The sequence below is a fragment of the Natrix helvetica genome (genome assembly GCF_964273705.1).
Source record: "Natrix helvetica genome assembly, chromosome: Z".
NCBI classification, from domain to species: Eukaryota; Metazoa; Chordata; class Lepidosauria; order Squamata; family Natricidae; genus Natrix; species Natrix helvetica.
The window spans coordinates 90,569,894-90,586,147 of NC_138554.1; the positions used below are offsets into that span (position 1 = coordinate 90,569,894).

General features: G+C 43.3%; 1 protein-coding gene across 3 annotated transcripts in view; it reads right to left on the bottom strand.

Moving 5' to 3' along the window:
- RBMS3 (RNA binding motif single stranded interacting protein 3) overlaps positions 1-16,254 on the bottom strand; it is a gene marked incomplete at its 3' end in the record, with an annotated part of 523,098 nt that overhangs the window by 290,092 nt on the left and 216,752 nt on the right. For all 3 annotated transcript variants that reach the window (XR_014173613.1, XM_081933468.1, XM_081933469.1), the window contains exon 4: positions 4,649-4,740. Coding sequence is in view for 2 of the 3 variants with exons in the window: in XM_081933468.1 (XP_081789594.1) it covers positions 4,649-4,740 (92 nt within the window). The remainder of the gene's footprint in view (positions 1-4,648; positions 4,741-16,254) is intronic.

The following is a 16,254-nucleotide window of genomic DNA, read 5'->3' on the forward strand; positions in this document are numbered from 1 at the left end:
ATGGTATCAAAAGCCGCCGAGAGGTCTAATAGGACCAGGATAGAGGAACAACCTCTATCTCTGGCCCTCCAGAGATCATCCACCAACGCGACCAAGGCCGTCTCCGTGCTGTGACCGGGGCGGAAGCCGGACTGGCGCGGGTCTAGATAATCATTTTCCTCCAGATGTCGTGGGAACTGGTGGGCCACCACACTCTCTACAACCTTCGCCAAAAAGGGAAGGTTGGAGACAGGACGATAATTGGCCAGCTCCAAAGGGTCCAGGGAAGGCTTCTTGAGCAAGGGTCTCACCACCGCCTCTTTCAAGGCGGCCGGGAGAGACCCCTTGCCCAACGAAGCATTCACTAGGCCCAGAAGCCAGCCTCGGGTCACTACTGTCCGCCATAATGAAAAATTTGGACAAAATGATGGTCGCGCCCCGTTCAGTGGCCAAGATGGCAGTTCACACCGTTTTCTGACTGTTGGTTGAGGCGGGAGGCAAAATGGTGGCTGCAACTCATCGCCCTGCTCTCCCTCGCCCAGCGAAGGCGGCACACGTTGGTCGCTCTTTCTTCAGCCGTTTCTAGCCTCAGAGGCGCATGGAGGGCGACCAGATCGAAGGTGCATGTGTCTTGGCTGTGGCGCTCCTCTAGTTGTGAGATCAGCTGATAGGGGATCTGGCGTGCGGTGTGGCTAGGAGGGGCCCGCAGGATGGATCCGACAGACGCCTCCTCACCCTGTGCGTAGGTGGGCGCGAAACATGGCAGATATCCCCGCTCCCAAGGACACTCGCGCCTGTAGGGGAGCCTTGAATTGTGGGCTACAGCCGCGGTAACACAAAGCAGCCTCTGAAGGTTTCTCTCTACTCCAACAGACCAGGACCTGGTTGCTCCTTAGTCAGATGCCCGAGGCAAATTCTTTCTCAACAACGTGGGTCTGACAGGCCTAGGCCGCACAGCCCAACACAGCCACCGGGGACCTCCAAAGGTATGTGAGGGTATCGCCGGATTTATCAGCTTTACTCACCGGAGGGCAAACGTATTATTGTAAATTTGATATTTCCAATCTTTATAGACGAAGATCAATGGAATGGAGAATTGGATAACACAGTCATCCTCAGAGTGGACTGAGTCGAAAAATGGGTGGAGTTACCCATAAGGGCGAGTTATAAAGGGTATTGATTAATTATTAATCAGACTCAGTCCAATATGAGAACGGACAGTGTTAACCCATGCATGGATGCTATCCCCACCTGTGTGTTATCTATAGAAATGGTTTTGTTTTGTTTTTTTATAAATGTTTTGAGTGAGTTTTAGGAGATATTTCCATTTAATTTTGACCATTAAAATGAAAACGTCAATGCAAATGATTCTATATACTGTACAGCATTGATCAAGACTATTTGGATTTTTGAATGAGTGATGGACTCTAAAGAGGATATATGTATTATTTGCAAAAATGGTTTTATTTTACATTCACTGATATAGTAATTAAATTATTGAATTCCTCCAAATCTTTTTGAAATATATTTGTTCATAACATAATTTATTTATTTATTTATTTTATTTATTTACTGAGCGCTTATAGACCGCCCCCTCTCCCGAAAGGGACTCAGGGCGGTGTACAGTCCATGCAAGAAATACATCATATAAATAACTAGATAATTGAACAGTTAAAATTGTTAAATAGGAAGATAGATGTGGAGGAGGTTAAAAAAGGTTAAAACGAACTGTACAGCTGAGTAAAGTATATAAATATAGTTCTAAAACCCCTAAAAATATCCCATAAAATTAAATTTAAAAACAATTCCCCTAAAATACCAGTTAAGAAATCTGTCTGCCAGGAGGTAACAGTTATGCTTGTGCCAGGCCAGCCAATCGGAACAGGTGAGTCTTCAATTTTTGTCGGAAGGAGCGGAAGTCGGTGGTGGTTCTAATGTCGGGGGGGAGGTCATTCCAGAGGGTTGGGCCCATCACAGAGAAGGCCCTACTCCTTGGCGCCGCCCGTTGGCATTGCCTGGTGGACGGCACCAGGAGAAGTCCCTCCCTGTGAGAGCGAATTGGCCGCAGGGATGTGTGTGGCAGGATGCGATCCCGCAAGTAACTAGGTCCTGTGCCATGGAGCGCTTTAAAGATGGTGATCAAGACCTTGAAACGCACCCAAAAAACCACAGGCAGCCAGTGCAGCTCGCGCAGGAGAGGTGTTACGTGGGAGTACCTATTACTCCCCATGACAGCCCGCGCGGCTGCGTTCTGGACTAGCTGCAGTCTCCGGGCGCGTCCCAAGGGAAGCCCCATGTAGAGAGCATTACAGTAATCTAGGCGAGACGTCACCAGCGCATGAGTGACTGTGCGTAGGGCATCCCGGTCCAGTAGGGAGCGCAAATGGCGCACCAGGCGAACCTGGTGGAATGCCCCCCTTGCCACGGCTGCCACATGGTCATCCATTGACAGCCGGGCATCTAGGAGGACGCCCAAATTGCGCGCCCGTTCCACAGGGGGCAGTAGCTCGTCCCCTATGGCCAGCGATGGAATCAGCTGGCTGAACCGAGGTGCCGGAAGCCACAGCCACTCAGTCTTGGAGGGGTTGAGTTTGAGTCTGTTGTCCCCCATCCAGACCCCGACGGCTTCCAGACACCGAGACATCACTGCGACAGCCTCATTGGGGTGGTTTGGGGTTGAAATGTACAGCTGCGTATCATCAGCGTACAGATGGTATTCAACCCCAAAACCACGGATGATCTCGCCCAGCGGCTTCACGTATACTTAACTCCTAGGAGGTCTACTTCAGAGAAAAATGGAATATCAAGTAAAACAGTGTGCTGTTTTCTGATGTGTGTGTGTGTGTGTATGTATCTGTCCTTTCTTGTGACTTCTACATTGCCTATCTATATATCTATAGCTGTTTATTCCAAGCATAGACTGGAATTTAAAAAAAAAACAACAGCAACGAATTTTATCAAAAGAAAATAGGCAACTTTTACAATAGTAACTTACAACCTCTAAACATAAATAGAAGTAGTTTGATAGGAGGGGAAAGAGTACTTAAATAGACAAAGAGCAATAACTAATAGAACCATCTTCAGAAGTCAGAAGAAAATTCATCATCAATTGTCATCTACACAAAGATACTCAAGAAGACATAAAGCTGATGCTGAAATCATAATATCAATTCACAAATAAATAAACTGCATATGTGCTATTTGCATGATGCTATTCAATATCACTTGCTTCATTGGCCCTTTCCCTCTGGGTGGTACAGTTTAGTGTATATTGACAATTGCAATTCAGCAACACATAAAGGACAAAGATTCCCATGTCTGTCTTATTAGTTTCAGTTAGAACTGATGAACAGCCAGTACTCATTAATTTAGTCACGTCCATGTGTATTCCTATACAACCTTAACTTAAATCCTTTTTCATTCTCCATTTTCCATTCCTATTATTGAAATGTAGGTACACAGTGATCTTCTGAAAATTTAATTAATATTGAAAATATGTAACATGAGTTTCTCAGGTGAAGAAACTATGGAACTTCTAAACTGAATCAATATTTCATGCTTTTGCCTTGAGATGCCTACCTTGGTTGGTACCAAATCACACACATGGTATTATGAATTAAGACATTCATAACCGTTAGTAAAATCCCTTACATCTTAGACTTATATGTGCAAAGAGCACAGACAGAATAAAAGAATCCTTAGTACTTGATTAGTGTGCATTTGATTAGTAACAAAAATATTTGTTATTAATCAAATGCACACTATTAAAAACATTACATGAAATAATGCATAATATCTAATTTTCCTTTTTTTATTGTGGTCCCAATATCATACAATAAAATGTCATTTGAACTGGATCATTTAAAAAAAATAACAATGGAGTCTATAAGTGTTTCATAACAGCAAACTTCTAGGTACGCATAAACACCAGGCAATTTAAATCTTCATTATTATATTCAAACAAACATTTTCTATATTAAAAGGGATGAGCTCCAGGCCTGCAAACCTGTAAAGCATGTTATCGAAGGTAGAATAGTGTCAATAGATGTTGACTTTTGGGTACTTATCCTAAATATGGGCTACCTTGTTATAGCTTAAAGCATTACATATTTCCACCAACTATTTGCACCAGCTATCCATGAAGTAAAATCTTTCTTAATATCTGAAATCCTGGGACCATTTCATCTCATATCCAACCTATATGTTTCTTATAAAATTCTCAATACTCCAGGTCATGGTTGTCCCAAAGGTGCTTTTTCAAGAAGCCACTGAACCAGAAAGTACCTTTGGGATACAATTCTTTTCTTATTGTTCAATATTTATATTCCATATTTAATGAAAGAAGGGAAATCTGGACTGGCTCAAGAAGCTTTGGCGCAAATGATTTATGGTACTGCCTTTTTGTTCTTTTCACGATAAAATTAAATGTAATAAAAAGGGGGGAAGTATCCAACATTTATAAATGCATAAAGACTGATGATAATCAAGAAATAAACAAAACAGTACAGGAGAAAAGAAAAAAAAATCTATAAATGAATAAGGCAAATTCATTGGACATTTTGATTCTGAAAAGAATGACAAAAGTATCTCAATTTTTTGCTATAAACTAATATCACATTATATTAAAGTAAAGCAGTACAATCAAGCAATGTTCACACATTAGTCTTACCTTAGCCATCTGAGCTTGCACACCATTTGCTTTAAGAGATGCTACAGCTTTCTGTGCAGCTGCTGGACTATCAAAATCTACAAAACCGTAACCTTTTGAGAGGGGAAAAAAAGTAGCATTCATTAATATGAATAAAGAATAAATTAGTTTACCAAATCTTCTCTATCAGCAATGTAACATTTTCAAATGTAATAATGTTCAAATACCAATGGCTACTTCAAGATTTTGGATGAGTTTCAACAGTCTCCAGCTGAAATGTTTAGTAAGACATGACTTTTTTTATATTAAGTCAGACGAATGAATGAATCAGCAAAATTTTATTGTAAACAATAAAGATTGTAACAAAACTATTCATTACAAAATTCATTCTTTTCATTCATTCTTTTTTTAAGCTACAGAAAATTGTACTTTTGTTGAAACATTTTCAAAGGTTTCTAATAGAATAATGCAATACAGAATTATTGCACTGAACTTATTTGGAATCTTTCCTTCATATCACGTATATGAATATTTTTTGGAATGCACGCAGTGTATCCATTGGAGAAAGGTCATCGCTTCATCTTTTGTAATGCCTCTGCAATCTAAAGAGCTTGCATCTACCTCAAAAGCTATAATAGTATTTAGTACTAGAGTGCTAATAGCTTTAGACAGACATTTCTATTTACCAGATCAATATGCATCAAAACAGAAGGCAATCACAAATATGCTACAGCATTTAAAATTATTAGTACCTCATGCATGTATTAAAAGAAGAAAAATGAATCTAAGTACTCCAATTAATTCCATATATCACAAATATATACATCCCGTTTTAAGAAATTGCCAATGATAGAGTGAAAGATCATAAATTTTATGCTAGGATTCCTGTAAATAACTTGCAAATGTTTACCTCTCATATTTAACTCAATGGAAACTGCTTCAAAATAGAAAATTCTGTAAGACTTGAATTCTAAATGATATTAAGTGTGTAACTAAATATATTTATAGAGTATTCAGAAAGTGTTCAGACTCTTTTCACTTTTATCAATCTTGTTATGCTGCACCCTGATTCTGGAGTTGTTTTTGTCATTAATCTACACTCAGTACTCCATAATGACAAAGTAAAAACAGAATTTTAGAAATGTCTGTAAATTTATTAAAAAGAAAAAAGTGAAATATGACATTGGCATAAGTATTCAGACCCTTTGCAACAACACTTGAAATTTAGCTTAGGTGCTTCCCGTTTCTCTTGATTGCTGCTGACATGATTTTGCACCTTGATTGGACTCCACTTGTGGTAAATTAAATTGATGGGAAATGATTCGGAAAGACACACATCTCTATTGAAGGCCTCACAGCTGACAATGCATATTGAAACATAGCAAAAGCAATGAGGTCAAAGGAACTGCCTGCAGAGCTCAGAGACAGGATTGTTGCAAGGCACAGATCTGGGGAAAGCTACAATAAAATTTCTGCTGCTCTGAAGATTCCTATGAGCACAATGGCCTCCATAATTCTGAAACGTAATTCTCAGATATTTGGTACAACTAGGACTCTTCAAGAGCTGGTTGCCTGGTCAAACTGAGCAATTGAGGTAGAAGGGTCTTAGTAAAAGAGGTGACCAAGAATCTGATGGTCACTCTGACTAAGCTCCAGAGATCCTGTATGGAGATGAGACAGAGTTCCAGAAGTATAACCATCACTGTAGCCCTCTACCAAGCTGGGCTTTATGGCAGAGTGGCCACGAAAGCCTCTCCTCAGTGGCTTTTGCACTGAGGAGTGTTTTGCACTCCTCAGTGCAAAACACATGAAAGCCCACTTGGAGTTTGCAAAAAGCACCTGAAAGACTCAGTCTGTGAGGAACAAGATTCTCTGGTCCAATGAAACCAAGATTAAACTGTTTGGCCTCAATTCTAAATGCTATGTCTGAAAGAAACCAGACACTGCTTATTACCTGCCCGATATCATCCAACAATAAAGCATGGTGGTGGTAGAATAATGCTGAGGGGGTGTTTTTTCAGCAGCAGTGACTGGGGAACTGGTCAGGGTTGAGGGAAAGCTGAATGAAGCAAAGTACAGGGATATCCTCAATGAAAACCTGTTCCACAGTGTTCAGACTGGGCTGAAGGTTCGTAACAACACAATAACAATTCTAAGATCACAGCCAAGACAACACAGTAATGGCTTAGGGACAACTCTGTGAATGTTCTAGAATGGTTTAGCCAGACAACTGACTTGAACCCTATTGAACATCTCTGGAGGGACCTGAAAATGGCTGTCCACTGATTATTGCCATCCAACATGACTGAGCTTGAGGGGAAGAATGGCAGAAAATCTCCCAATCCATATGTGCAAAGCTTGTCATATCAAAAAGACTTGAGCCTGGATGTCAGCCTCTATTTCGCTATTTGCTTTCAGCTGCCATTGAAACGGGGAGAGGGTGGTATTTGGGAGGGGAAGTTTAAGTACAGGAGAGATGGTGAAAAGAGAGTTTTGGTCTCACCGTCTACTGCGCATGCTGGAGACTAGTGCTGGGTGTTGGCCAAGGCCAACCGTCCTGCATACCAACCTGATGATGCTCCTTGAAGATGGAACTCACATAACACCTAAGGGATTTGCAGATTGGACAGTGGGATGAGGGTTACCAGGGGGAGGGGGTTGGTCACATATTGATATGTATGATTTCGCCCGCTTTTGCCTCAGATCTTGCTTTGCTTAGCTGCTATCTTTTCATAACCAGTAAAAGTACTCTTAATTCTGCAAAATGGAGTTAAGTGGTTTCTTTCTTGGTTGCTGAGGGAGGCCGGCTTGACATTAAGCAAGATCTCACTTTCGCACTCATCCCAGAGCTAACACCTTCCAAGGGGAATGTAAATAAAACCAAAACCTTCAAAGGAATGTCCTACCCAGGCAGCGACCAGGAAGACGACATGGGGAAGGCTGCATTCTCATGTCCCTTGGAGACGGAGTGGATGGCAGATCTGAATTTGGAGGAACGATCCATCCGCCCCAGGTGGTTGTTGGGAATGGGACAGAAGTATGATCCTGAGGAAATTCCGACTGGAGTTACCACAAGGTGACATCGGCGGCCGGCAACTGCTTGGCAGGACGCCAACGAGGAGAACCTTATGATGTCCCAGGCTATGAAACTCTTTCAAGAGGCTTGGGAGAGGCGACGTTTACACAAGAGCAGTCCCAAAAGAGAAGTTGATCTCCCAGAGCTAGAGGAGAGAACTGCAGAAGTCCTGTTCCACCCAAGGGGGGCCCTGGGGGTAGACAGTGGAGCTCATCATGAGGGGAAGCCCCGACAGCAGCAGCAGCAGGAGGTGACCCAAAAGAACTAGGATTTTTCCTGGTCCAAGTCTGGAATTTCATGCAACAGTTCGGAGAGGATCTCCCCACAGAAGAAGCCAAGGTAAGAGTTGTTACCAAGGCGCTGGAGAACAAGGCAGTGCCATGGATCGTTGCCCTGCATAATGATGACTCCCCCCTGCTGAGAGACTATAATAGGTTTATGGCCGCTCCGAGGAAAGGCTTTGATAACCTGCTCATGTAGCGGAAAACCAGAATGAAAACCCTTACCCAGGGGAAGAACCCAGTGGCTGATTACATACAAGAGTTTCGTGAATTGTTTGTTTATATACGGGATTGGTCAGAAGAAGCTTTAATGGACAGTTTTATGGATGGCTTGAACAAAGATATATACCAAAACTGTGTAAACAGCCCCCCTCATAACTCGCAACACTGGTATGAATTGGCAGCAGACATAGAGATCGATTTAGCCAGAGACAAGTACTGCAAACAAAGTGAGAAAGAGAAAGCTACCCCTCCCAACCCACCCCCAAAGGAACTCCAAAAGAAGGAAAAAGTTGGTCTACAAGCAAGCCCCAGTCTACCACCTGCTTCCGTTGTAGAAAGGAGGGGCACCAGTCAGCAAATTGCCACTCCAAGATTGGCTTAAAGCCCCCTGCCGGGGGCAAGAAAAAACCAAACAAACAACCTGGGAAGAGAAGGGACACCGCCATGAAAGGGGTGGAACCTGTTGCGCAATTCCCTCCCATCCCAAGAGAAGAAGAACCATCCTCCTCATCGGGGGAAAGTGAAACTGAATCCGAAAGATGACCATCTGGTAAGTTCCTGATTGGACCCCATGACCATCCCAGTAGAACTTAAAGTGCCCTCTACTGGCACCCAAGAAAATGCTCGCCCTTTTAGACTCGGGATGCACACGTTGCATTGTTAGCCCGGAAGTGGTGGAAAAAATGGGCTTGAAACTGAGAACTTTGAAAGTCCCCATTGCTTTTTGCCAGCTAGATGGGTCTACAGCTGGGGGGGGCTCCTGCCCATTTTGTGACTGAACCTATAGACATATGGATGGGAGATCACCAGGAAACATTAAGTTTCATTGTGGCACCGGGGATGGACCGGCCTCTCATACTGGGTTTACCCTGGTTACATAAATGGAACCCACATATCAACTGGAAGAAAGGGTGGTTGCGCATCCGATCCGCTAAACCCCCTGAGGGAGAAAGGAGGGTTTCCAATATTACCAATGCTGAACCTAACCAAGCGGCTGCGGTGCAGGAAAAAAATGAGGGGGAGGAGAAAATCCCAAAGGAATATTGGGACCTTTCATTTTCAGTGAAAAATCCTCTGATAAAGTCACCATGCGACGGATTGCAGCATTGAGATCCTCCCAGGAGTAAAATTTCCAAAACCCCAGATTTACTCAATGACCCCACGCGAAATGGAGGAATTATGGAAGTTTATTGACAAAAAATTTGAAAAGGTGGTTTATTGAACCTGCTAGACCACGTGTGGGTGCCACTGTGTTGTTTAGAGAAAAGAAAGATGGCTCCTTTCAACTCTGTGTTAACTACAAAAATCTTAATACTGTGTCCGTGGAAAATGTATACCCCCTCCCTCTGATGAAGGATATGTTGGCCCAATTGGGTAAAGGGAAGATCTTTATGAAATTGGACCTAAGAGAGGCCTACTACAGAGTCAGAATCAAAGAGGGAGATGAATGGAAAACTGCTTTCAACTGCCCATTCGGGTGTTTTCAATTCAGAGTATTCCCATTTGGCCTACAGGGGGCACCAGCTGTTTTCATGCAATTAATAAATGAAGTTTTACATGAACACCTGTACAAGGGCGTGATGGTCTACCTTATGACATCCTTATCTACACGGAAACATGTGATGAACACATGACTTTAGTACGATCAGTACTCAAGAAACTCTGGGCCACGGAACTTTATGCCAAATTGTCTAAATGTGAATTTCATCAAGAGAAAATTGATTACTTGGGCTACCGTATCTCCCACAATGGCATTGAGATGGAACTAGCAAAAGTCAAGGCTGTAACTGAGTGGGCACCTCCTCGCACCCACTACAAATCTCCTAAAGTCAAAAGGGGAAGCCAAGCCCAGACCAGGTAAACCTTTGGATTGGACTATGGAGTGCCAAGCCACTTTTGAGAAATTAAAGCGACTCTTTGCAGCTGAACCCATTTTGAAACACCCAGATATGGAGGCACCATTTATCGTTCAAGCTGATGCCAGTGATGTGGCAGTGGGGGCAGTATTACTTCAAACGAACGCTGATGGAAAATTGCAGCCATGCGCTTACAACTCTTGCAAACTGACAGAGATAGAAGATGATGGGCTATATGGGAAAATGAAGCTTTTGCGGTCAGATGGACTTTGATGACCTGGCGACATTTCCTAGACAGGGCGAAACACCCTTTTGAAGTATGGACTGATCATAAAAATTTGGAAGCATTGAAGACCCCATGAAAGCTATCTCCTAAACAGGTGCATTGGGCGCAACATTTCAACCATTTCAACTTTACCCTCAAGTACATTCGCGGGGGGGGGGGGGGAAAGAACTTCATGGCTGATGCTTTGTCTAGGCTTCCCCAATACAACAGCTCTAAGCTGAGCGTAGTTCATCCAGTCATCCCAGCAAAAAGTCTAGTTGCCCCAGTGATTACTAGAAGCCAAAGCATTTCGAATTTAGAGGTCACAACAGACCTCATGTGCAAACTCAACGAAGGCCTTGAATCTGATGACTGGTTCAAGGAACATTCAAACAAATGTACTATGAAGGATGGACTGGCTTGGGTAGGGGATAAATTGTATGTTCCTGCCAACCTGAAAACTATTGTTCTTCATCGGGCCCACGATTTGAGAATGGCAGGCCATTTTGGATTTGTAAAGACTTTACATCTGGTTAATAGGCAATTTTGGTGGCCTTCATTGAAAAAAGACATTGAGTCCTACATAGCCAGTTGTCCCGTTTGTGCTGCCGCAAAGCACCCACTGGAAAAACCCCAGGGCCTTCTCCAAGGTGTGGCCTGCCCTGAGGCCCCATGGAAGTAGACATCGATGGACTTCATTGTCAAATTGCCAGAGAGTCTAGGAAATACCGTGATTTGGGTAATCACCGACCTGTTTTCAAACAAGTTCATTTTGTACCCTGTTCCAAAATCCCATCAGCTAAGTCGTTAGCTAAGTTGTTTATTTCACATGTATACCGGTTACATGGAGTGCCTGAATGCATAATTTTGGATAGGGGATTCCAGTTCACTTCCCTCTTCTGGAAGGAGTTTCTGAAGTTAATTGGCTCTGCCCAGGGACTAAGCTCCGCCCACCATCCTCACACTAACAGGGCTTGTGAATGGACTAATTCTGTTTTGGAACAGGACCTCCAGTGTTTCATCAATTATCAGCAAGATAACTGGGCTGAACTGTTACCACATGCTGAGGTGGCATACAACAACTCTGTGCACAGCAGTACCAGCTTGACCCCTTTTAGAGTTGTGTTTGGGCAGGACTTTGTACCAATTCCTGAGTTGCCTCGAGAAAAACCGCAAATTTTGTCCCTCTCCGAGTGGAGTGACCAGCTTCGGCAAATTTGGCCCATGACCCGCAAGGCGTTGGAGGCTACTCATCGGGCACACAAGAAACAGGCTGACAAAAAGAGGGTGAAGCAAAGGGAGTACAAAGTAGGAGATCGAGTGTTTTTGTCCACCAAGTTTCTACAAACTACCCAGAACTCAAAGAAACTGGGGCCGAAGTATGTCGGTCCTTTCCTTATTGTGAAAATCATTAACAATTGGAGTTACCAAAGCATCTTAAGCGGATTTATCCTGTGTTTCATGTAAACCTGTTGAAGCCAGAGCACACTTCTTCTTTTCGTGCACCCCTATCTGAACCCCCTGCCCCTCTTCTTATTGAGTGAGATCAACATTTTGAGGTTAAGAAAATCTTGGACTCCAGGAAGCATAGGAATCGAATTCAATATCTAGTATCCTGGAAGCATTTTCCCCCCTTCCAGGTTGAATGGGTTGATAAATCTCATGTTAGAGCTCCTAGACTCTTACAGAAGTTCTACGCTAAGTACCCTGATAATCCTTGATCATATTTGAAATGTACATATCTTATGTTGTCTTTTCTATTGTTTTATTTTCTTGCAGGGATGACTGCTTTTCCTGAAGGAGGGCCGGATGTCAGCCTCTGTTTCGCTATTTGCTTTCGGCTGCCATTGAAATAGGGAGGGGGGCTGATATTTGGGAGGGGAAGTTTAAGTACAGAAGAGAAAGTGAAAAGGGAGTTTTCGATCTCACTGTCTACTGCGCATGCTGAAGACTAGTGCTGGGTGTTGGTCAAGGCCAACCGTCCTGCATTCCAACCTGAAGATGCTCCTTGAAGATGGAACTCACATGACACCTAAGGGATTTGCAGATTGGACAGTGGGATGAGGGTTACCAGGGGGAGGGGGTTGGTCACATATTGATATGTATGATTTCACGCGCTTTTGCCTCAGATCTTGCTTTGCTTAGCTGCTCTTTTCCTAACCAGTAAAAGAACTCTTAATTCTGCAAAATGGAGTTAAGTGGTTTTTTTCTTGGTTGCTGAGGGAGGGTGGCTTGATACTGTAACTGCTGCCAAAGGTGCTTAAACAAAGTACTGAGCGAAGGTTCTGAATATTTATGCCAATGTGATAGTTCAGTTTTTTCTTTTTAATAAATTTACAGATATTTCTACAATTCTGTTTTCACTTTGTCATTATGAGATAGATAATTGAGGAAAAAATGAATTTCAAAAACTTACAATCAGACTGCAGCATAGCTAAATTGACAAAAAATGAAAGGGGTCTGAACATCCTCTGAATGCACTGTATGTAGATATTTCATTCCTAAGAAAATATGCCCAGGAATAAACAATACATTCAAGTGCTAAAACATAGATAGATAAAATAATCTTAAAGAAATTAAAACCAAAATATCCAAGATATCTTAAGTTCCATAGTCTTTTACCAGAAGATATAGACATTAAAGATCTGTACACTTAGCAATAAAATCATTTTGCTTTTGTCAAATATGGTTTGTTTGTTTATAATCTCATTTTTAATGAATCTGACAAAAATATTCTTATTTATGGAAAAAAGATTTGGAGTGATAGCTACAGTTTAACTCTAAAAGTTTTTGAAGTGAATCCAAATTATTACCCTGTGAACAATGCCTGCTGAGAAAAGACAAGAGTTCAAAATCTTGATTTTGATTAACCTTTCAGTGCTTTTTATGCCCCCAATCCAGCTGTGCTGCTTTATGATGATAGAGAGGAGGTGCTCTTGGGAGGTATGAACAAAGAACATCATAAGTGAATGCCAAGAGTATACTGTATATCCCAAAGCAGGGTCACCCAAGGAGTGAAAGTCATCCCAGCTGCCTGGCCAAAACAAACAGACACCTATATTGGGCAGCAGCCAAATAGGAATATGTTGCAGGCACGTATTGACTTTAGTAACAATGGCAAAAGCATAGATTCATACTGTGTGGGGGGAAGCAAGTGTAAACCATTCCTGTATTTTTAATAAAAAACCACATGGGCAGAAAATATAAAATGATTGAGTGGTGCTGGATAATGGACCTCTCAGGTTGGATGGCCCTCAACATGCTATTGAAGAGCTGAGGATCTTTCAGAATACAAATGGTGTTTATGACATTGCTAGATTAAAGCCTTCAGGACATCTTAAGTTTCTGATGTTGTCAATCAGGAAAATAAAACCAGAAACAATAAAGACAGAATAACAGAACATGAAATGTAAAAAACACAGATACTGGAAAATTCAACACAGGGAAAGATAAAATAAAATGACTACAAACTGACATCTTAAGCATTAGCAAATTGAGACAGTCTTGGATTGCTCAGTTTCAGTGAGAAGATCATTCTGTTTATTACTCAGGATGTGAAAAACAAAACAGGAACAGTGTTGCTTTTATAGTTAGGAAAAATATAACAACAGCAGTAGTTTGCTACAATCAATGACTGTATATTATTGATTAGACCTCATAGACAACCCTTTAATATGGCAATCATTCAAGTCTATGTTCAAACTATTGAAGCAGAAGTAGAGGAGGTTGACGAGTGTTATGATCTAGTTCAATTTGAACTTGACAGACCATGCAAGCAAGATGTACTCCTTGTGATTGGAGACTGGAATTGGACACTTGAGTTCAATTATTGTACCATAGAAATGCTCAGGTGCTGACTGTAGAACACATCACAAATTGCTCATGTGCAAGTTTCAAGTTAAGCTAAAGGAGAGAAAGAAAGCCAGTTTCCACAATATAATCATGAATGTATATCCATATTTTTTCAAGAACATTAACTCCTCAGCAGCCCTGAAACTCACTGATAAAAGAACCAGAGGAATTATGGAATAAATTTAAAGTTGTTAAGGATGAATGTGGAGGGGAAAAACACCTGCCAAATGTGAAGAAAGACAACAGAGCAAATTGCATGTCAAGGTAAATGGTAGTAATTGCTGCTATACAGTTTTCATGAAGCTGCTCTTGAACAGCATTGTAAAAGCTTCAGCTGTTGCAGAATAGAATTGAGGGTTGTAAATGGTGTCTGCTGTTCAGCACAAATAACACAACTGCTTTGGGGGTTGCACTGGTTGCCAGAGTGTTTCCAGGTGCAATTCAAGGTGCTGGAAATCTTTTTTAAAGCCTTTGTAATAGGTTACCTAAGGGACCATATCAGATGTGGGTTTCATAGGGTATTGTCCGGTACATGCATACCGGTGCAGAAATCCAATGTACCGGGTCTGGAGTGCCCCCCTGGCCTGCCCTCCCTTTCGCTCCCCCTGCCTGCCCAGTCTCTCTCTCTCGCCCCGGCTGTCCGCACCATACTTGCCCTGCCCACTCACTTCCTTTGCCACAGCAGGACTCAGCTATTGGAAGAAGCCCATACTTCCTTCTCTTTGACAAGCGCCTTGCAAAACCGGGACTTTGCAAACCACTTCTCAAAGAGAAGGAAGTATGGAGGGGGGTGGACTTCTTCAGACGAGCCCAGAAAGGCCGCTTTGCCTCCGCTGCTCTCCTTCCCGCACTGCAGGCACGGCCTCGAGGGGAAGATGTCCTACCAAGACAAGAACATCCCTTGGATCACAGGGAGGTGAAGTACCCTCAGGCATATTCTGTCAACTTTGGGTGGCCAAGATGGTGGAGCAGGTTGGTGAGAAGCTCCAAAAGTCCGGCAAAAAGGGGAGGGGGCACCTGGTGGGGAGCGCAGCTTCCCTTTCAGCCTCTGAAGCCACACTCGGCCCACTCAGCTCCCGGGGATGCTTTCCCGGCCGGCCGCTGATTTATAAAGAGAAATTAACCATCTTCTTTTAAACTTTCCATTTCAATGAGAATTTAAGAAGTTTTTTAAAAAATTCTCATTAAAATGGAAAGTTTAAAAGGAGTTGGTTAATTTCTGTTTATAAAGGTCATGTAGCAGCGGTGCGCTGCTGACTGACCCAGTGCCTGACCAGGATGGTGGGGATGTCTTGGAGCATCTCCCAGCTGGGAAGGGGCACCAGGAGAAAGTGGGAGCGCCAAAAGCCCAACTGCAGCTGGCAACGGGACATGAAGGAGCGGCCACCCAGCAGAACTGGGAGCGTCCCCAGGTTGGTGGGCTGGTGGAGAAGTTGCGCGGGCCTGGAGGTAGCAGAAAGGCAGGGGTTGAGTCTGCTCTGGGCACCTGCAATGGGCGGCAACCTGCCGCCTGCAGGTCTCAGAGGAAGGAGGCAGGGAAGTGAGCCCCAGGCCTCATCTCTCCCTCCTTCCTTGAGAGCAAAGCTCAAGTCTGCCCACAGCAACTCCCTCATACCCATGGCCAATGCAGCAGGGAAAGGGAGTGGGAGGAGCCCAGCTGTTCATGCTTAATTGTTCGGCTCATCGGGTGGCCCTATGCGAAGCCAAGGAAAGGTGGGCAAGCGCCTCTCACCTTTGCAACCCGAAGGCTGGCATTTCATTTCTGCGGCATTTCTTCAGCTGGCCAACTTGTGTAAGACAAGACATGCAGGCACGTGACTTTGCTCAGGAAAACCTAGAAGGTGCAGAATCAGCTCTGCCTGAAGGTGAGAAGGCTCAGAGCTCCCCCCCTGCTCACCCACCAGTAGAAGCCTCACGGGAGGTTTTGGCTGGCGGGTGCGCGGGGGGAGCTCCAAGCCTTTTTGCTTTCAGGCAGAGCTGATTTTGGACCTTCTAACATTTTCCCATGCAGAGTCACGCACCCACCCTTCTGCCTGCCTTGTCTTACATAAGTTGGTCTGGGTTGGGTGAGACCA